This window comes from Ammospiza caudacuta, chromosome Z (assembly GCF_027887145.1).
Source record: "Ammospiza caudacuta isolate bAmmCau1 chromosome Z, bAmmCau1.pri, whole genome shotgun sequence".
Classification (NCBI taxonomy): domain Eukaryota; kingdom Metazoa; phylum Chordata; class Aves; order Passeriformes; family Passerellidae; genus Ammospiza; species Ammospiza caudacuta.
In genome coordinates this window covers 72,114,320-72,131,681 of record NC_080632.1, presented here as the reverse complement: position 1 = coordinate 72,131,681, position 17,362 = coordinate 72,114,320, and the positions used below count along the sequence as shown (strand labels likewise).

Below are 17,362 nucleotides of genomic sequence, written 5' to 3'. Positions count from 1 at the left end.
TAGTGAGAGGAGGGTGGCAACAAAATGGTGATTGCTGCTGATCAGCCTGACATCTGATCAAGACAAGAGGCCCAGAAAGGACTGCACATCTGCCTCCTAGTGCTGTCCTGAATGGCAGCTCATTACCTGGTGTTCATTACCTGTAGGTCTCTCAGCTTCCCACAGGCATGCCACACTTCAGGTAAGCAAAGCTGCTTACCTCACTATGTTCTTTGGGCCTCTGAAAGGGACTGTCCACTTAGCTACAGCCTGGCAAGGAAGGGAGTCTTACAACACTCTGGATATTTTCGACTTTTATTGACACTCGGGCTGAAACAAAGTATCCCCTCGCTGCTTCTTCATCTTCATCATTCTGTCCTGCAGGTGGCCTGCTCAGGCTGACAGCTTGGAGCGCCTGCAGGCTCCAGTTCTGCTGCAGCCCAGCTTTTCCTCTCACTGCTTAATTCTTATTATGACAATTCTTTCATTTCTACTTCAAAGCTTCCCTAAATTAACAACACTCTATCCTAAGCTAAACAATCCTCTACTATCCAAGCTGTCTACGTTCTATAGTCCTTAAAAGTTGATCCCTATAGTTCCTAATTTTTTTCAATTTTCATCTCTTGCAGAAAGAAAAACAACAGAGCTTTAAATTGAACCTAACAACATATCTAACCTAACCTAACCTAACCTAACCTAACCTAACCTAACCTAATCTAATCCAACCTAATGCTAACCTAACCCAACCTAACCTAACAGCTAACCTAACAGCTAACCTAACAGCTAAACTGAGCAAATATCTACACTATCATGTTTCCTAGCTACGGCACAGCTCCTCTTCAACCTCGGGGGATGGCTGAAGCTCTGCCTAAAGATGACACATCCCCTTTTCCCTCCTCTTGGCTGGCGGGGCATCAGGGCCTCCTCAGGCGCAGGTGTCTCCTCTCCAGTCTTCCTGCACTTGCTTGGCTGAGATGATCAGAGCAGCCAGGCTGGAGGCAGGATCGCCTGAGGTCACGAAGGGATGCTGCCCAGAGGAAAAAGAACAAAGAAAGGAACTCTTACTTTCCAGGATCACTTGAGCCTGCGGGCTCAAGCAGGAGTCCCTGGCTACCAGCAAGACACACAAAGAGCACTGAGGGCAGCATGTCCCCCTGCGCCTTCCTGTCCTGGCAGCTTTCTGTGCCACGTGGCCCACACTCCTCCTCCTCCTCCTCATCCCTTCATGCAGGTGTCCTCAGCTGCCAGGGCTTTTTGCCCCTTTGCTTTTTCTTACCTGTAGGAGCTCCTGGGCAGACCAGCGCCTGTCCTCATCTGCCTGCAGGCAGCAGCGGAGGAAGTCGCGCAGGAGAGCCGAGTGGTGCCTGGGGTTCTGCAGTTTTGGGGGCCCGTTCCTTTCTAGCAGTTCAAAAACCTACAGCACATGGATGCAAGAGGACACTCCACCTGCTCCTTTGCTAGCCACACACAGCTCTCTCCACACAGAGCCCTCTTGCTAAGCTGCACCTTACCCGGAGACGGGCTTCCCGCTGGTAAGGAGCTTCCCCTTCCACCATTTCCAGCCCCATGATCCCCAGGGACCAGATGTCCACTTTGGGGCCGTAGGCTTCTCCTCTCACCACCTCCGGTGCCATCCAGCTGGGAGTGCCGACGCTGGAGCTGCGCTTGCTGTGCTCAGGGCTGAGCTGAGCACAGAGGCCAAAGTCACCTGAGGACAAAAACAAAGCCTGTCAAAGCCAGCTACCACTGGCAAAGCAGCCAAAACCATTGCCCTGACCAGGCCATGCTGAATCTAACTGAAAAAGCAGCTGAGCTCTCCTTCCACGTGCCTGGAGCCAGGCAAATAAGGCATCGGCCGCTTCAAAAACACCCTGACGATTCACGCACTGGCCAAGCCGCCCTTCTGCCCCAGTGGCCGTCACCAAAATGCAAGCACACGGCATATGCTGGACATGCTGCAGCCCAGCAGGGATACCCACCCAACTTGACGGATCCGTCCGTGCCCACCAGGACGTTGCAACTTTTGATGTCTCTGTGGATGACTTGGCGGGAATGAAGGAAATGCAGTCCTTGCAGGCACTGAGAGAGAAAAAGGAGGGAGGGAAAGTTAACCTGCAGGATCTGATTTCATCCCACCCGCAAGGAAAGAGCTCAAGGGGATTGGCGGCTTTCTCAGGGAATTGTGAGCGAGGGCAAAACATCACGCTGCTGTCACCATGAAGAGCTTGCTGCTTCAACACTCTTGGAAGTTTTTTCTAGATTTCCAAGCAAAGGCATCTGGGCTCCCAAAAGTTCCACCGGCCTTGGGTAGGAAGCGCGCCACCTTTGGCTGGGAGGCGGCACGGCAAAGAATTTTGGGGAAGCCTAGTGGCAGCAGAAGAGGAAGCTGCTGGTGACAGCAGCACCTTCGAGCTGTTCCACAATGCATCGCCATGCAGGCTGCAATGCTAGCCTTTGAAGCTGAGGACAGCTCTTTGCCCTTAGCTTGAAATTCTGCCACCCGCATGCTGCCTTCCAGTGGCAAGCAATGTAGGACAGACAGACAGGCTCCAGGCAAACATTCCCAGGCAAAGCTGAGAAGAGGAAGAAAGAGAAATTGAGCCAGTGAGCGAGCACCAAGGCCAGAGGACAGACAGGATGGAAGAGTGCAAGAACAGAGCCTGAGGAGTGCAAGGGCACTGGCAGGCAGTACACTTCCCATGCTCTTTCTTCTCCTGTGTGGCGTGACAGCAGCAGCAGCAGCAGCAGCAGCAGCAGCAGCAGCAGCAGCAAAAGAAAGGTGAGAGCAAGAAATCTCGGCTCTCCTTAAGCTCCAGCTGACAAGCAGCATCCGGGCAGTCTTGGGCAAGCACAAGCGGGATCCCTCACCTCCCGACAGACAGCGCCTATCTGTCCTTCCTCCAGGTACACTGCCCTCAGCACATCAAACAAGGTGCCGCCGTCCATGAACTCCATGGCCAGCCAGAGCTCCGCATCCACCAGGTAGCTGAAAGAAGAAAACCACGGCATGGAGCAACAGAATGGGCATAGCCTCAGTCACCCCAGGGCCTGAGACAGGTTTTTGCAGCTGCTCTCCAAGCTACGGGTGCCACAAGAGACTGTTGAACACCAGCTCCACCTCCTCCCACGCTCTGGAGACACGCAGAGAAATCATCCCCAGCTCTGTTCTCTGCCAGCGACCAAAGGGCATCGTCTCTTTGCGCTTGCACCAGCTAAAGCTACATTGACACCAGAATATGCCAACCTGTCTAAGTAGGTAACGATATTGGGACTCCTGTTGTCCCTCATGGCCAGGATTTCATTGGCAGCCAGCTCCTCGGACATCTCCTCCTCGAGTGACATGATCTTGATTGCCACCTGCAATGACATTGGCCACCGGTACCTTGAGAAGACGCACCCCGCTCGAGATCACAAGGAGCACGGAGCGAGTGCTGGTGCAATGAGGCAGCACGCTGGGCCAAAGTGCCTTGTCACTAGACAGCAGAGCTTAGCAGAAGCACCAAAAGCCATCCCAAATGCATTCTGCCGCCTGAGCCTCGACTGTATTTCAGAGGAACAGCCCCTGCTGCAGACATGGAGCTGCCACCCAAACCTCCAAGCACAGCTCACAGCAGCGGGCAAAGCGCTCCAGAGCTGCAAAATGGCGTGGGGCTCTTGGCACTTTACCTGTTGTCCGCTGCTGGTGTCAAGGGCTTTATAAACAGCTCCAAACCCTCTAGAAAGACCAAAGCAGCAGAAAGAGACCTTTATCCCTCTGGCAGTGAAAGCAAGCCCAGGCAGCAGATCTCCCCAGGCTGCCTGGACGCCTTCCTTAGAAAAAATGCCTGGCTGCAGCATCTCTTCGGCCAACAGCATGTTAGCCCGTGAGCCCTCTGCCATGCGGGGCAGGCTGTCCAAGGGAACACTAAGGTGCAGCATGAAGACCAAGGGCCGCTGGAAATCTCCAAGGCGCACACCCTGCCAGGTCATTTCAGAACCTAAGGGGAACTCTCTCCTTGTGCGGGTGTGCATGCATGTGTGTGTCAAAAAAGGGAGAACAATTTGAGTCAGAAGACTGTCCTTGACAATCTGACCTTTCTTGGATGGCAAGGTGCTCTTTCAGGCCACAAAGCTGCAGGGCCAGGGCTTCTCCCAGCTCCTGCTCCTCACTGCTGCAAGCAAGACACTGCCAGCATCAACTTGTCTTTGATGAGGCCTTTGCATTGCTCTGACCGAGCAGTCCAGGCAGGCGACACGAGGTCAAGCCGGAGCCTGACCATGACTGGAGCTTGCCTGACTTCACGCTTGATATTGCACCAGCCAAAGACCTGGCCCACACTTTTGTAAAATGAGCTGACGTCACGCTTACCCTCGCCCGAGTTCCTCAAATGCCGTGTATTTGCCCGTTGGCCGGCCCGGACTCACGATGCTCCCTGAAAGACAAAAGCAGTGCAGGGCGCTCACTCGCACACAGAGACGCCGCTGCCCAGAGCGTCCCAAAGGCAGCCCCACTGCCCGCAGCTCTGGGCCCTTTGCGGTCCCGCGGCTTCCAGCTGCTGAGACCAGCAAGTGGGAGGGCCATCTTCTCCACCTTTCATCAGGTGGCCTTTCCAAGAAGGCCTTGATTTCTTTCAAGAGCAGCATCTCACGCGATAAGCCAAAATGATGAGCCCTTAAGAAGGGGGTCCTAAGAGGTAAGCAAGGGCCTTTGCTGCCTCCGCAGTCACACCCACCATCACTGGCAGGTCCACTGCCAGGGGCACAAAGTGTCTGGGCCGGAGGAGGAGTAAGAACCAGAGCCAGAAAACACCTGGGGCCAGACAGCTCCCTGGGCAATAGTCACTTGCTACGTGCCAGCCTTCTGCTCAAGCAGAAACAACCTCTGCTTTTGTCTTTGGCCCAGAAGGCAGCCCAGGCAGGGCCAAGCCAGGCCCAGCCGCCCTCACAGGCAGCAGGGACTCCCTGAGCGCTGCCGCGCTTCCTCAGAGCAGTACAACACCTTCTGCAGAGAGGCCTAAGTGCCTCTGAGACTGAGGGCCAGCATCTGGCGCAGCCTACACCCAGACACTCGCACAAGACCCTGCTCTGGCAGACAAGAAATGCACCAGACGGACGTACTCAGTGTCTTCAGGCCCTGCTCCTCCCTCATCTTGGGCTGCTGGGCTGCGCTGCTGCAGGAAGTGCCGGCAGCGGGGCTTGAGCTGGCTGCTGCAGGCCATGCTGGTCCGGCGGCACCAGGTTGAATGGCAGAGCCTGTCTTGCGCTGGGACAAGAAAGGATTGCCCGTCAGAAGGGTGGCTGGCACTCATGCCCCCCCCTAAGCGCACAGCAAAAGCAAGGCCTTGGGAAGGTGCTGCCAGCCACGGCCAGGCCTCTCCAGCTGGAGCAGTTCCCATGTCCCCTTCTCAAAGGCACCTTCGGGAGAAGCCCAAAGGCTACTTGGATCCAGCCCCTCCCGACCACCTCCATGCTCCACGTGTTCAGCTTTTCTGCAAGACACTGGCAACAAGGTATCGATGGGGCTGCCAAATCCACAAAGAGATCAGAGCAGGGCCCCAGAGCCTCGCTGCTTTCCTCCTCCTGTCTTTTCCTGGGCCGGAATGAAATCAGCCCGGAGTTGGCAGGCAACAGACTGCTCAGAAGCCCGCAGCGTGTCCCTTCTCTGATCTGTTTCACGGATTTCCCTTCTCTATGGCAGCCTTTAGAGAGCGGCCCTTGGGAGCCGCCTTCCAGCCCTGCCCAGACCCACCCGCCCTTTTACAATGCAGGGCTGCCGAGGATTCTCCTCTCCAAACTCTGCTCTGACCGGCTGGAAGTGAAGCACAGCCTGAAGCTAATTAGTCCACGGAGACAGCAGGTCCCTTCCAGGGGCCAGTGTCTGCCAGGTACCCTGCAAGGCTGTCAACTGCGTATTTGGGCCGCGCTGTCCGCTGACCACAGGCAGCCTGCACTGACAACGGGCACAAGGGGCTGACTCCTGCACTGAGAGTCACTCAATGCTGCCTCCTGTCTGATCCCAAGAGACACTCTGGCGCCCTCTCAGCATCCCAGCTTCAATGTCAAACTTCAGAACCCATTGGCCAGGGCTCCCCAGCTTGCCTGAAGCCGCACTACGTCACAGCAGGCACACGGCTGCCAGCATCTTCAGCCACGAGCAACAAGGGCTGCTCCAAAACGGGTAGCCTGGCCGTGCGCCAAAGGCAGTGCCAAGCTCAGCTGTCACTTACTGGCTCTGCAAGTTCAGGCTGTGAAGGGACAGCGGCTGAAGGTTTCATCTTCCTTTGCTCCTCTTCATCCTCTTCCTCAATGACAGAGGCAGCCAGAGGAGCTGCTGACCCTGCTGTTGTGCCCTGCAGGCAGACAGAAGTGAGAGAGATGGGCAAAAGCCAGTGCCTTAGGAGCTGCTTTCTATTGAGCTGGGAAAGCACCCAGAAGAAGGGCAAATCATAGACTTTGATACAAGTGGGCCTCTGAGTCACGCAAAGCCGAGGAAGCTGGCTGAACGAGCTGCTACTCCATCTTGCTGTGCATTTGAGCTTCCCTGCTGCCTAGAAGCAGCAAGATGCCTTGGAGCTGTCCCTTTTGCCTTTCATCTCTTGAAAGGCTTTTCACTGGAAAATCAGCAAACAGCCAGTGCTCCCTTTGCTACTGCTGATGCCACCGGGCAGCTGGCCTTTCCTTCAGCCTCCCACGCCGGCACTCCACACTCGGCTGCAACAGGCCAAGCTGGCAGAATTGCTGCACAATTCTCACACGCCAGCAACGTCTCAGCTTCCTTTGCCACTCACCAAAGGACAGGCTTGTCTCCATCCGCGTGTCAGGTGACCTGCAGCCAGCAAGGCAAAAGGAACCAGAGGCCCTTAGAAAAGTGCCTGTGCTGGCCACTCCCACAGCACAAGGCAGTCCCAACACAGAGCATTTCCCTTTCCCAACATGCCTCCAGGAGCAACAGCTCTTTCCCACAGCAAGCAAGAGAACAAGAAGGACCCTAGAGGAGCCTCTGGCTACATTTGGGCCTCTTTTGCCAAGAGAGAAATAGGAAGACGGTGCTGGAAATGCCCGCTGCTCTTCAAAACTTTGAGCTTCTCTTGTGCCTAACAGCTCAAGCTACATTTCCCTCTTCCCTTTCCTGCATTTTCCATATACATTCTTTTAAATTGCACGCCCTAATTCCCATCCCTTGGCTGAAGATGATAGCCCAGCAAAGCTTCCACAAAGGGTCCCTTCCCTGTGGCAGCTCCCTGCTGAAGCAGCCCAGGAACAGCTGCTGGGCTCAGCAGCAAACCCTCCCTGCACTGGAGTTTGTGCTGCATGGCCAAGGCAATCGCAGTCTTGGCACAGCATCAAAGGCTCAAGTCATGCAGCCAAGGCCTCTAAGGGGTAGAATATGGAGCAAAAGGTGCTTTCCTTCACTCCTGGAGAGAACCACTGAGTTGGTAGAAATACTTCTGAGGATCTGCCCTCAGAGTCTGCAATTTGCAGCTTGTCTTGCTTGAAGCAGCAAGCTGAGGAAATGACAGACTCCGCTGCCGCGCACTCTCCCGGGGAGGGAAGGCAACCGCTGCAGGTTGCATGGCAAATAGTCTGCACGCGCTACCCAGTACAGATGCCCCCTTTGTAGCTGATGCTGCTGGCAGGACATTGACCAAAGCGGTGGCACCTTCACGGCCATTCTGTTCCCAAAGAAACTGGGCCACTGCTGCGGCATAAAGAGCAGAGCCAAGCAAAAGTCGGGCAATGCCAGCCCCAGGAGAAACCTTTACTTACGAGTCAGCTGGGTCAGGTAGTAGCCAGAATAGACAACAGAAAAGATGGTGCAAACGGCGGCACAGACTTGCCCAATCATTTTGGCAGTGCTGTGCGCGTTTGCACGCTGAGTGCCAGCCAAGGGAAAGCCAAGACTCCTCTCGGGGTGCAGGCCGTCTGCTGAGAGCTCCTTGAGCACAAGGATCCTCCTGCAGGGAGCCAGCGGAAGAGCTGCTCTGGACGACCAGGCCTGGCGCGCACCGGGACAACGCTGTGCTGACAGCACTGTGACGTGGCACCTCTGGCTTGACCTCACAATGGCAGCTGCTCTGTGGCTTTCTTGTGCCCAGCAAGACAACCTTGTGTACAGCTGATGCAAAAGAAAAGCCTGGGAAATTCTCCTCACTCACAAAGGCAGTGCTCAAGGCATGCCAGGGGAACTCAGAAAATGCACCAATCCAAGCGGCATCCAAGCAATGCAAGCAAACATGACTCTTGGTCCCAAAAGCTTTGACTGAAAGCAAGTCTGCTTCTTCTAGGTGGCATCCTAGCTGGTTTGGAAAAGCCTAACTTCTTCAGTGACATTTAGATGGCAAACGAAGCAAAGATAATAAATTTCCAGGACTATTGTAGGCTGCAGTTGCTCCTGGAGCACGCGGGTGCATGCTGACCTATGGAGGGGCTTGACAGCTGGCCTGCAAGCAAAGCTGAGTTCATGGAAGAAATAGCAGTTGATGGTTTTTGAGTGTATCAATAGCAAGGAAGAAGACAAGGCCGTCAGCATGGAAACCCATTAGAAGAGATTCAGGAAAAGTTGCGTATGCTAGACTAGGTGCCGAAGTAGATGTGCATACGTGCCTTATAAATTTCTGTAAAACTTTTGCCAGTTGTATTGACGTTAATTGCTTTGCACCAATGGATAGAAGAAGTTATTGTGATGTAGTTAGTGACTTGAGATCACGCTTTGTTAAGAGTGTATAAGCTGGAGAACATGCAGAATAAAACAAACAAACCTTTTTCTTCTTGGACCCTGATCACGTGTGTATGCCACGTCCGGCCTAACGGTGACGCTTGCCCCATCTCTGGGTCAAGAAACAAGTCTTGTCTGACTGGTAACTTTTCAACAAGCTGAGAAAGAAATTAGTAGCTGGACATGCAGATTTCTGAAGAGAGGAAAGAAAAGTGTTGACAAGAATAAACCTAAGTTTTCAATGCCTGAAGCACTCAAAAATAACATGTTTTGGGATAGTGTACCATATGTTAGACAGAGTTAAAACAAACCACAACTCATTAGTATCTGGACTTCATTGCCCACTCTGCTTAGAGATGTTGCTTGAAGGCACTTGGTGTCAAGGATCCAGTTCCTGTAGATCACTGTCGACGTAGATCAAAATCCTCCCAACAAATCAGTGTCAAAACCAGCAAGAGTGAGACTTTTGTCCTTGGCAGTAGCTTCCAGGTGCTCCTGGAAGTCACCAGGCCTTGACACAAAGATGTGTATTCAACGGAGGGAGAGAAGCATCATGCTTAGCTCTAAATGTGACCTTTGCTAGCAGATCACACTAGCAGGCAATAAATTACATTTGTTCTGCACTTCGGCAGAGCCAAGATTGGAATCAAAGTCTAGATCACAGGAGAAGATCACACGAGCCTCAGCTTTTCCAGAAGAGGAAAAATACAAAGGATAGTAAATTTGCGTTGGGTTTACAGGCTATTTTTGCAGATCGATAGACAAGGGATGAAGCTTAAAAGATGAGAGCAAAGGAAAATCAACAGATATGCTGAAAGTGAGTGAAGAGTAAGGGGACCTCAAATTAACTGAAAAGCTGCACAGAAAGCTTCTCTACTTTGTGCACTTGCCTCAAGTTTTCAATGGCAAAATCTAGGAGTACTTCAAACTTATTTTTATTAATTCTAGAAGAAAGACAATCAAAACGGTGTACTTCTGCTTACAGTATCAAGTAAAGCACAGGAAGCCATTAGAGTAAGAAAAATTGTGTTCAGACGGCTGAGGCAGCCTTAGGGGTAGGAGGAATGGGGAGGCGTGGAAATCAGGCCTGTGGGCAACATTCAAGGAGCATCCAGTCCCTGAGCAGTCCCTCACAGTGGGTATGCCAGCAGATGGAGGCGAAATGGAGCCACAGCTGGGTGGGAAAAGGGCCGGGGTGGGGAGCCGTGCTCAGCAGGGGCTCCTGCATCAAATTGCTCAATGACAGGTGTGCTATGCTGTGTGCATGTTTCCAACACCTGGCAACAGCAGGCTGGCCCAGAGGTGGGAAAAGGCCAAGGAGGCAGCAGAGTGGGAATGGGGCTCTGCAGGAGGCCCTGGTGGTTGCACACCCCTGTAGGGGATGAGGCTGGCCCAGAGGGTCCCTGGGGGTCTGGGGTGAAAAGCGGGGAAAAGAGAAGCAGGGAGGAAATGCCAGATGCTGCCGCTGTGAGAATGCCATTCCATCCCACAGGTGACATAGTGAGAGGAGGGTGGCAACAAAATGGTGATTGCTGCTGATCAGCCTGACATCTGATCAAGACAAGAGGCCCAGAAAGGACTGCACATCTGCCTCCTAGTGCTGTCCTGAATGGCAGCTCATTACCTGGTGTTCATTACCTGTAGGTCTCTCAGCTTCCCACAGGCATGCCACACTTCAGGTAAGCAAAGCTGCTTACCTCACTATGTTCTTTGGGCCTCTGAAAGGGACTGTCCACTTAGCTACAGCCTGGCAAGGAAGGGAGTCTTACAACACTCTGGATATTTTCGACTTTTATTGACACTCGGGCTGAAACAAAGTATCCCCTCGCTGCTTCTTCATCTTCATCATTCTGTCCTGCAGGTGGCCTGCTCAGGCTGACAGCTTGGAGCGCCTGCAGGCTCCAGTTCTGCTGCAGCCCAGCTTTTCCTCTCACTGCTTAATTCTTATTATGACAATTCTTTCATTTCTACTTCAAAGCTTCCCTAAATTAACAACACTCTATCCTAAGCTAAACAATCCTCTACTATCCAAGCTGTCTACGTTCTATAGTCCTTAAAAGTTGATCCCTATAGTTCCTAATTTTTTTCAATTTTCATCTCTTGCAGAAAGAAAAACAACAGAGCTTTAAATTGAACCTAACAACATATCTAACCTAACCTAACCTAACCTAACCTAACCTAACCTAATCTAATCCAACCTAATGCTAACCTAACCCAACCTAACCTAACAGCTAACCTAACAGCTAACCTAACAGCTAAACTGAGCAAATATCTACACTATCATGTTTCCTAGCTACGGCACAGCTCCTCTTCAACCTCGGGGGATGGCTGAAGCTCTGCCTAAAGATGACACATCCCCTTTTCCCTCCTCTTGGCTGGCGGGGCATCAGGGCCTCCTCAGGCGCAGGTGTCTCCTCTCCAGTCTTCCTGCACTTGCTTGGCTGAGATGATCAGAGCAGCCAGGCTGGAGGCAGGATCGCCTGAGGTCACGAAGGGATGCTGCCCAGAGGAAAAAGAACAAAGAAAGGAACTCTTACTTTCCAGGATCACTTGAGCCTGCGGGCTCAAGCAGGAGTCCCTGGCTACCAGCAAGACACACAAAGAGCACTGAGGGCAGCATGTCCCCCTGCGCCTTCCTGTCCTGGCAGCTTTCTGTGCCACGTGGCCCACACTCCTCCTCCTCCTCCTCATCCCTTCATGCAGGTGTCCTCAGCTGCCAGGGCTTTTTGCCCCTTTGCTTTTTCTTACCTGTAGGAGCTCCTGGGCAGACCAGCGCCTGTCCTCATCTGCCTGCAGGCAGCAGCGGAGGAAGTCGCGCAGGAGAGCCGAGTGGTGCCTGGGGTTCTGCAGTTTTGGGGGCCCGTTCCTTTCTAGCAGTTCAAAAACCTACAGCACATGGATGCAAGAGGACACTCCACCTGCTCCTTTGCTAGCCACACACAGCTCTCTCCACACAGAGCCCTCTTGCTAAGCTGCACCTTACCCGGAGACGGGCTTCCCGCTGGTAAGGAGCTTCCCCTTCCACCATTTCCAGCCCCATGATCCCCAGGGACCAGATGTCCACTTTGGGGCCGTAGGCTTCTCCTCTCACCACCTCCGGTGCCATCCAGCTGGGAGTGCCGACGCTGGAGCTGCGCTTGCTGTGCTCAGGGCTGAGCTGAGCACAGAGGCCAAAGTCACCTGAGGACAAAAACAAAGCCTGTCAAAGCCAGCTACCACTGGCAAAGCAGCCAAAACCATTGCCCTGACCAGGCCATGCTGAATCTAACTGAAAAAGCAGCTGAGCTCTCCTTCCACGTGCCTGGAGCCAGGCAAATAAGGCATCGGCCGCTTCAAAAACACCCTGACGATTCACGCACTGGCCAAGCCGCCCTTCTGCCCCAGTGGCCGTCACCAAAATGCAAGCACACGGCATATGCTGGACATGCTGCAGCCCAGCAGGGATACCCACCCAACTTGACGGATCCGTCCGTGCCCACCAGGACGTTGCAACTTTTGATGTCTCTGTGGATGACTTGGCGGGAATGAAGGAAATGCAGTCCTTGCAGGCACTGAGAGAGAAAAAGGAGGGAGGGAAAGTTAACCTGCAGGATCTGATTTCATCCCACCCGCAAGGAAAGAGCTCAAGGGGATTGGCGGCTTTCTCAGGGAATTGTGAGCGAGGGCAAAACATCACGCTGCTGTCACCATGAAGAGCTTGCTGCTTCAACACTCTTGGAAGTTTTTTCTAGATTTCCAAGCAAAGGCATCTGGGCTCCCAAAAGTTCCACCGGCCTTGGGTAGGAAGCGCGCCACCTTTGGCTGGGAGGCGGCACGGCAAAGAATTTTGGGGAAGCCTAGTGGCAGCAGAAGAGGAAGCTGCTGGTGACAGCAGCACCTTCGAGCTGTTCCACAATGCATCGCCATGCAGGCTGCAATGCTAGCCTTTGAAGCTGAGGACAGCTCTTTGCCCTTAGCTTGAAATTCTGCCACCCGCATGCTGCCTTCCAGTGGCAAGCAATGTAGGACAGACAGACAGGCTCCAGGCAAACATTCCCAGGCAAAGCTGAGAAGAGGAAGAAAGAGAAATTGAGCCAGTGAGCGAGCACCAAGGCCAGAGGACAGACAGGATGGAAGAGTGCAAGAACAGAGCCTGAGGAGTGCAAGGGCACTGGCAGGCAGTACACTTCCCATGCTCTTTCTTCTCCTGTGTGGCGTGACAGCAGCAGCAGCAGCAGCAGCAGCAGCAGCAGCAGCAGCAGCAAAAGAAAGGTGAGAGCAAGAAATCTCGGCTCTCCTTAAGCTCCAGCTGACAAGCAGCATCCGGGCAGTCTTGGGCAAGCACAAGCGGGATCCCTCACCTCCCGACAGACAGCGCCTATCTGTCCTTCCTCCAGGTACACTGCCCTCAGCACATCAAACAAGGTGCCGCCGTCCATGAACTCCATGGCCAGCCAGAGCTCCGCATCCACCAGGTAGCTGAAAGAAGAAAACCACGGCATGGAGCAACAGAATGGGCATAGCCTCAGTCACCCCAGGGCCTGAGACAGGTTTTTGCAGCTGCTCTCCAAGCTACGGGTGCCACAAGAGACTGTTGAACACCAGCTCCACCTCCTCCCACGCTCTGGAGACACGCAGAGAAATCATCCCCAGCTCTGTTCTCTGCCAGCGACCAAAGGGCATCGTCTCTTTGCGCTTGCACCAGCTAAAGCTACATTGACACCAGAATATGCCAACCTGTCTAAGTAGGTAACGATATTGGGACTCCTGTTGTCCCTCATGGCCAGGATTTCATTGGCAGCCAGCTCCTCGGACATCTCCTCCTCGAGTGACATGATCTTGATTGCCACCTGCAATGACATTGGCCACCGGTACCTTGAGAAGACGCACCCCGCTCGAGATCACAAGGAGCACGGAGCGAGTGCTGGTGCAATGAGGCAGCACGCTGGGCCAAAGTGCCTTGTCACTAGACAGCAGAGCTTAGCAGAAGCACCAAAAGCCATCCCAAATGCATTCTGCCGCCTGAGCCTCGACTGTATTTCAGAGGAACAGCCCCTGCTGCAGACATGGAGCTGCCACCCAAACCTCCAAGCACAGCTCACAGCAGCGGGCAAAGCGCTCCAGAGCTGCAAAATGGCGTGGGGCTCTTGGCACTTTACCTGTTGTCCGCTGCTGGTGTCAAGGGCTTTATAAACAGCTCCAAACCCTCTAGAAAGACCAAAGCAGCAGAAAGAGACCTTTATCCCTCTGGCAGTGAAAGCAAGCCCAGGCAGCAGATCTCCCCAGGCTGCCTGGACGCCTTCCTTAGAAAAAATGCCTGGCTGCAGCATCTCTTCGGCCAACAGCATGTTAGCCCGTGAGCCCTCTGCCATGCGGGGCAGGCTGTCCAAGGGAACACTAAGGTGCAGCATGAAGACCAAGGGCCGCTGGAAATCTCCAAGGCGCACACCCTGCCAGGTCATTTCAGAACCTAAGGGGAACTCTCTCCTTGTGCGGGTGTGCATGCATGTGTGTGTCAAAAAAGGGAGAACAATTTGAGTCAGAAGACTGTCCTTGACAATCTGACCTTTCTTGGATGGCAAGGTGCTCTTTCAGGCCACAAAGCTGCAGGGCCAGGGCTTCTCCCAGCTCCTGCTCCTCACTGCTGCAAGCAAGACACTGCCAGCATCAACTTGTCTTTGATGAGGCCTTTGCATTGCTCTGACCGAGCAGTCCAGGCAGGCGACACGAGGTCAAGCCGGAGCCTGACCATGACTGGAGCTTGCCTGACTTCACGCTTGATATTGCACCAGCCAAAGACCTGGCCCACACTTTTGTAAAATGAGCTGACGTCACGCTTACCCTCGCCCGAGTTCCTCAAATGCCGTGTATTTGCCCGTTGGCCGGCCCGGACTCACGATGCTCCCTGAAAGACAAAAGCAGTGCAGGGCGCTCACTCGCACACAGAGACGCCGCTGCCCAGAGCGTCCCAAAGGCAGCCCCACTGCCCGCAGCTCTGGGCCCTTTGCGGTCCCGCGGCTTCCAGCTGCTGAGACCAGCAAGTGGGAGGGCCATCTTCTCCACCTTTCATCAGGTGGCCTTTCCAAGAAGGCCTTGATTTCTTTCAAGAGCAGCATCTCACGCGATAAGCCAAAATGATGAGCCCTTAAGAAGGGGGTCCTAAGAGGTAAGCAAGGGCCTTTGCTGCCTCCGCAGTCACACCCACCATCACTGGCAGGTCCACTGCCAGGGGCACAAAGTGTCTGGGCCGGAGGAGGAGTAAGAACCAGAGCCAGAAAACACCTGGGGCCAGACAGCTCCCTGGGCAATAGTCACTTGCTACGTGCCAGCCTTCTGCTCAAGCAGAAACAACCTCTGCTTTTGTCTTTGGCCCAGAAGGCAGCCCAGGCAGGGCCAAGCCAGGCCCAGCCGCCCTCACAGGCAGCAGGGACTCCCTGAGCGCTGCCGCGCTTCCTCAGAGCAGTACAACACCTTCTGCAGAGAGGCCTAAGTGCCTCTGAGACTGAGGGCCAGCATCTGGCGCAGCCTACACCCAGACACTCGCACAAGACCCTGCTCTGGCAGACAAGAAATGCACCAGACGGACGTACTCAGTGTCTTCAGGCCCTGCTCCTCCCTCATCTCGGGCTGCTGGGCTGCGCTGCTGCAGGAAGTGCCGGCAGCGGGGCTTGAGCTGGCTGCTGCAGGCCATGCTGGTCCGGCGGCACCAGGTTGAATGGCAGAGCCTGTCTTGCGCTGGGACAAGAAAGGATTGCCCGTCAGAAGGGTGGCTGGCACTCATGCCCCCCCCTAAGCGCACAGCAAAAGCAAGGCCTTGGGAAGGTGCTGCCAGCCACGGCCAGGCCTCTCCAGCTGGAGCAGTTCCCATGTCCCCTTCTCAAAGGCACCTTCGGGAGAAGCCCAAAGGCTACTTGGATCCAGCCCCTCCCGACCACCTCCATGCTCCACGTGTTCAGCTTTTCTGCAAGACACTGGCAACAAGGTATCGATGGGGCTGCCAAATCCACAAAGAGATCAGAGCAGGGCCCCAGAGCCTCGCTGCTTTCCTCCTCCTGTCTTTTCCTGGGCCGGAATGAAATCAGCCCGGAGTTGGCAGGCAACAGACTGCTCAGAAGCCCGCAGCGTGTCCCTTCTCTGATCTGTTTCACGGATTTCCCTTCTCTATGGCAGCCTTTAGAGAGCGGCCCTTGGGAGCCGCCTTCCAGCCCTGCCCAGACCCACCCGCCCTTTTACAATGCAGGGCTGCCGAGGATTCTCCTCTCCAAACTCTGCTCTGACCGGCTGGAAGTGAAGCACAGCCTGAAGCTAATTAGTCCACGGAGACAGCAGGTCCCTTCCAGGGGCCAGTGTCTGCCAGGTACCCTGCAAGGCTGTCAACTGCGTATTTGGGCCGCGCTGTCCGCTGACCACAGGCAGCCTGCACTGACAACGGGCACAAGGGGCTGACTCCTGCACTGAGAGTCACTCAATGCTGCCTCCTGTCTGATCCCAAGAGACACTCTGGCGCCCTCTCAGCATCCCAGCTTCAATGTCAAACTTCAGAACCCATTGGCCAGGGCTCCCCAGCTTGCCTGAAGCCGCACTACGTCACAGCAGGCACACGGCTGCCAGCATCTTCAGCCACGAGCAACAAGGGCTGCTCCAAAACGGGTAGCCTGGCCGTGCGCCAAAGGCAGTGCCAAGCTCAGCTGTCACTTACTGGCTCTGCAAGTTCAGGCTGTGAAGGGACAGCGGCTGAAGGTTTCATCTTCCTTTGCTCCTCTTCATCCTCTTCCTCAATGACAGAGGCAGCCAGAGGAGCTGCTGACCCTGCTGTTGTGCCCTGCAGGCAGACAGAAGTGAGAGAGATGGGCAAAAGCCAGTGCCTTAGGAGCTGCTTTCTATTGAGCTGGGAAAGCACCCAGAAGAAGGGCAAATCATAGACTTTGATACAAGTGGGCCTCTGAGTCACGCAAAGCCGAGGAAGCTGGCTGAACGAGCTGCTACTCCATCTTGCTGTGCATTTGAGCTTCCCTGCTGCCTAGAAGCAGCAAGATGCCTTGGAGCTGTCCCTTTTGCCTTTCATCTCTTGAAAGGCTTTTCACTGGAAAATCAGCAAACAGCCAGTGCTCCCTTTGCTACTGCTGATGCCACCGGGCAGCTGGCCTTTCCTTCAGCCTCCCACGCCGGCACTCCACACTCGGCTGCAACAGGCCAAGCTGGCAGAATTGCTGCACAATTCTCACACGCCAGCAACGTCTCAGCTTCCTTTGCCACTCACCAAAGGACAGGCTTGTCTCCATCCGCGTGTCAGGTGACCTGCAGCCAGCAAGGCAAAAGGAACCAGAGGCCCTTAGAAAAGTGCCTGTGCTGGCCACTCCCACAGCACAAGGCAGTCCCAACACAGAGCATTTCCCTTTCCCAACATGCCTCCAGGAGCAACAGCTCTTTCCCACAGCAAGCAAGAGAACAAGAAGGACCCTAGAGGAGCCTCTGGCTACATTTGGGCCTCTTTTGCCAAGAGAGAAATAGGAAGACGGTGCTGGAAATGCCCGCTGCTCTTCAAAACTTTGAGCTTCTCTTGTGCCTAACAGCTCAAGCTACATTTCCCTCTTCCCTTTCCTGCATTTTCCATATACATTCTTTTAAATTGCACGCCCTAATTCCCATCCCTTGGCTGAAGATGATAGCCCAGCAAAGCTTCCACAAAGGGTCCCTTCCCTGTGGCAG

At 54.3% G+C, this 17,362-nt stretch overlaps 2 protein-coding genes across 2 annotated transcripts; both read right to left on the bottom strand.

Annotated features, from left to right (window-relative positions):
• Nucleotides 1–904: 904 nt before the first annotated feature.
• Nucleotides 905–3,330, bottom strand: LOC131571650 (serine/threonine-protein kinase PAK 3-like). The gene is made up of 6 exons (XM_058824430.1): nt 3,224–3,330; nt 2,848–2,965; nt 1,959–2,058; nt 1,491–1,687; nt 1,256–1,393; nt 905–1,006 (listed from the first exon to the last, which is right to left on the bottom strand). The coding sequence occupies exons 1-6, from the start codon at nt 3,319–3,321 to the stop codon at nt 905–907; spliced, it is 753 nt and encodes a 250-aa protein (XP_058680413.1). The 5' UTR covers nt 3,322–3,330.
• A 7,741-nt stretch (nt 3,331–11,071) lies between these two features.
• Nucleotides 11,072–13,497, bottom strand: LOC131571649 (serine/threonine-protein kinase PAK 3-like). Its single transcript, XM_058824429.1, has 6 exons — nt 13,391–13,497; nt 13,015–13,132; nt 12,126–12,225; nt 11,658–11,854; nt 11,423–11,560; nt 11,072–11,173 (listed from the first exon to the last, which is right to left on the bottom strand). Exons 1-6 carry the CDS (start codon nt 13,486–13,488, stop codon nt 11,072–11,074), a joined length of 753 nt encoding a protein of 250 aa, XP_058680412.1. The 5' UTR covers nt 13,489–13,497.
• Between the last annotated feature and the right edge of the window lie 3,865 nt (nt 13,498–17,362).

What these genes read in the sequence shown, in the direction of transcription:
- LOC131571650 (XM_058824430.1), bottom strand. Translation starts at nt 3,321, where the DNA reads ATGTCACTCGAGGAGGAGATGTCCGAGGAGCTGGCTGCCAATGAAATC. An exon ending in ATCGTTACCTACTTAGACAG is followed by an intron (nt 2,966 to 3,223) that starts GTTGGCATATTC and finishes TTCTTCTTTCAG; the next exon opens with CTACCTGGTGGATGCGGAGC. An exon ending in GGACGGATCCGTCAAGTTGG is followed by an intron (nt 1,688 to 1,958) that starts GTGGGTATCCCT and finishes TTTTGTCCTCAG; the next exon opens with GTGACTTTGGCCTCTGTGCT.
- LOC131571649 (XM_058824429.1), bottom strand. Translation starts at nt 13,488, where the DNA reads ATGTCACTCGAGGAGGAGATGTCCGAGGAGCTGGCTGCCAATGAAATC. An exon ending in ATCGTTACCTACTTAGACAG is followed by an intron (nt 13,133 to 13,390) that starts GTTGGCATATTC and finishes TTCTTCTTTCAG; the next exon opens with CTACCTGGTGGATGCGGAGC. An exon ending in CTGCCCAGGAGCTCCTACAG is followed by an intron (nt 11,174 to 11,422) that starts GTAAGAAAAAGC and finishes TCCTCTGGGCAG; the next exon opens with CATCCCTTCGTGACCTCAGG.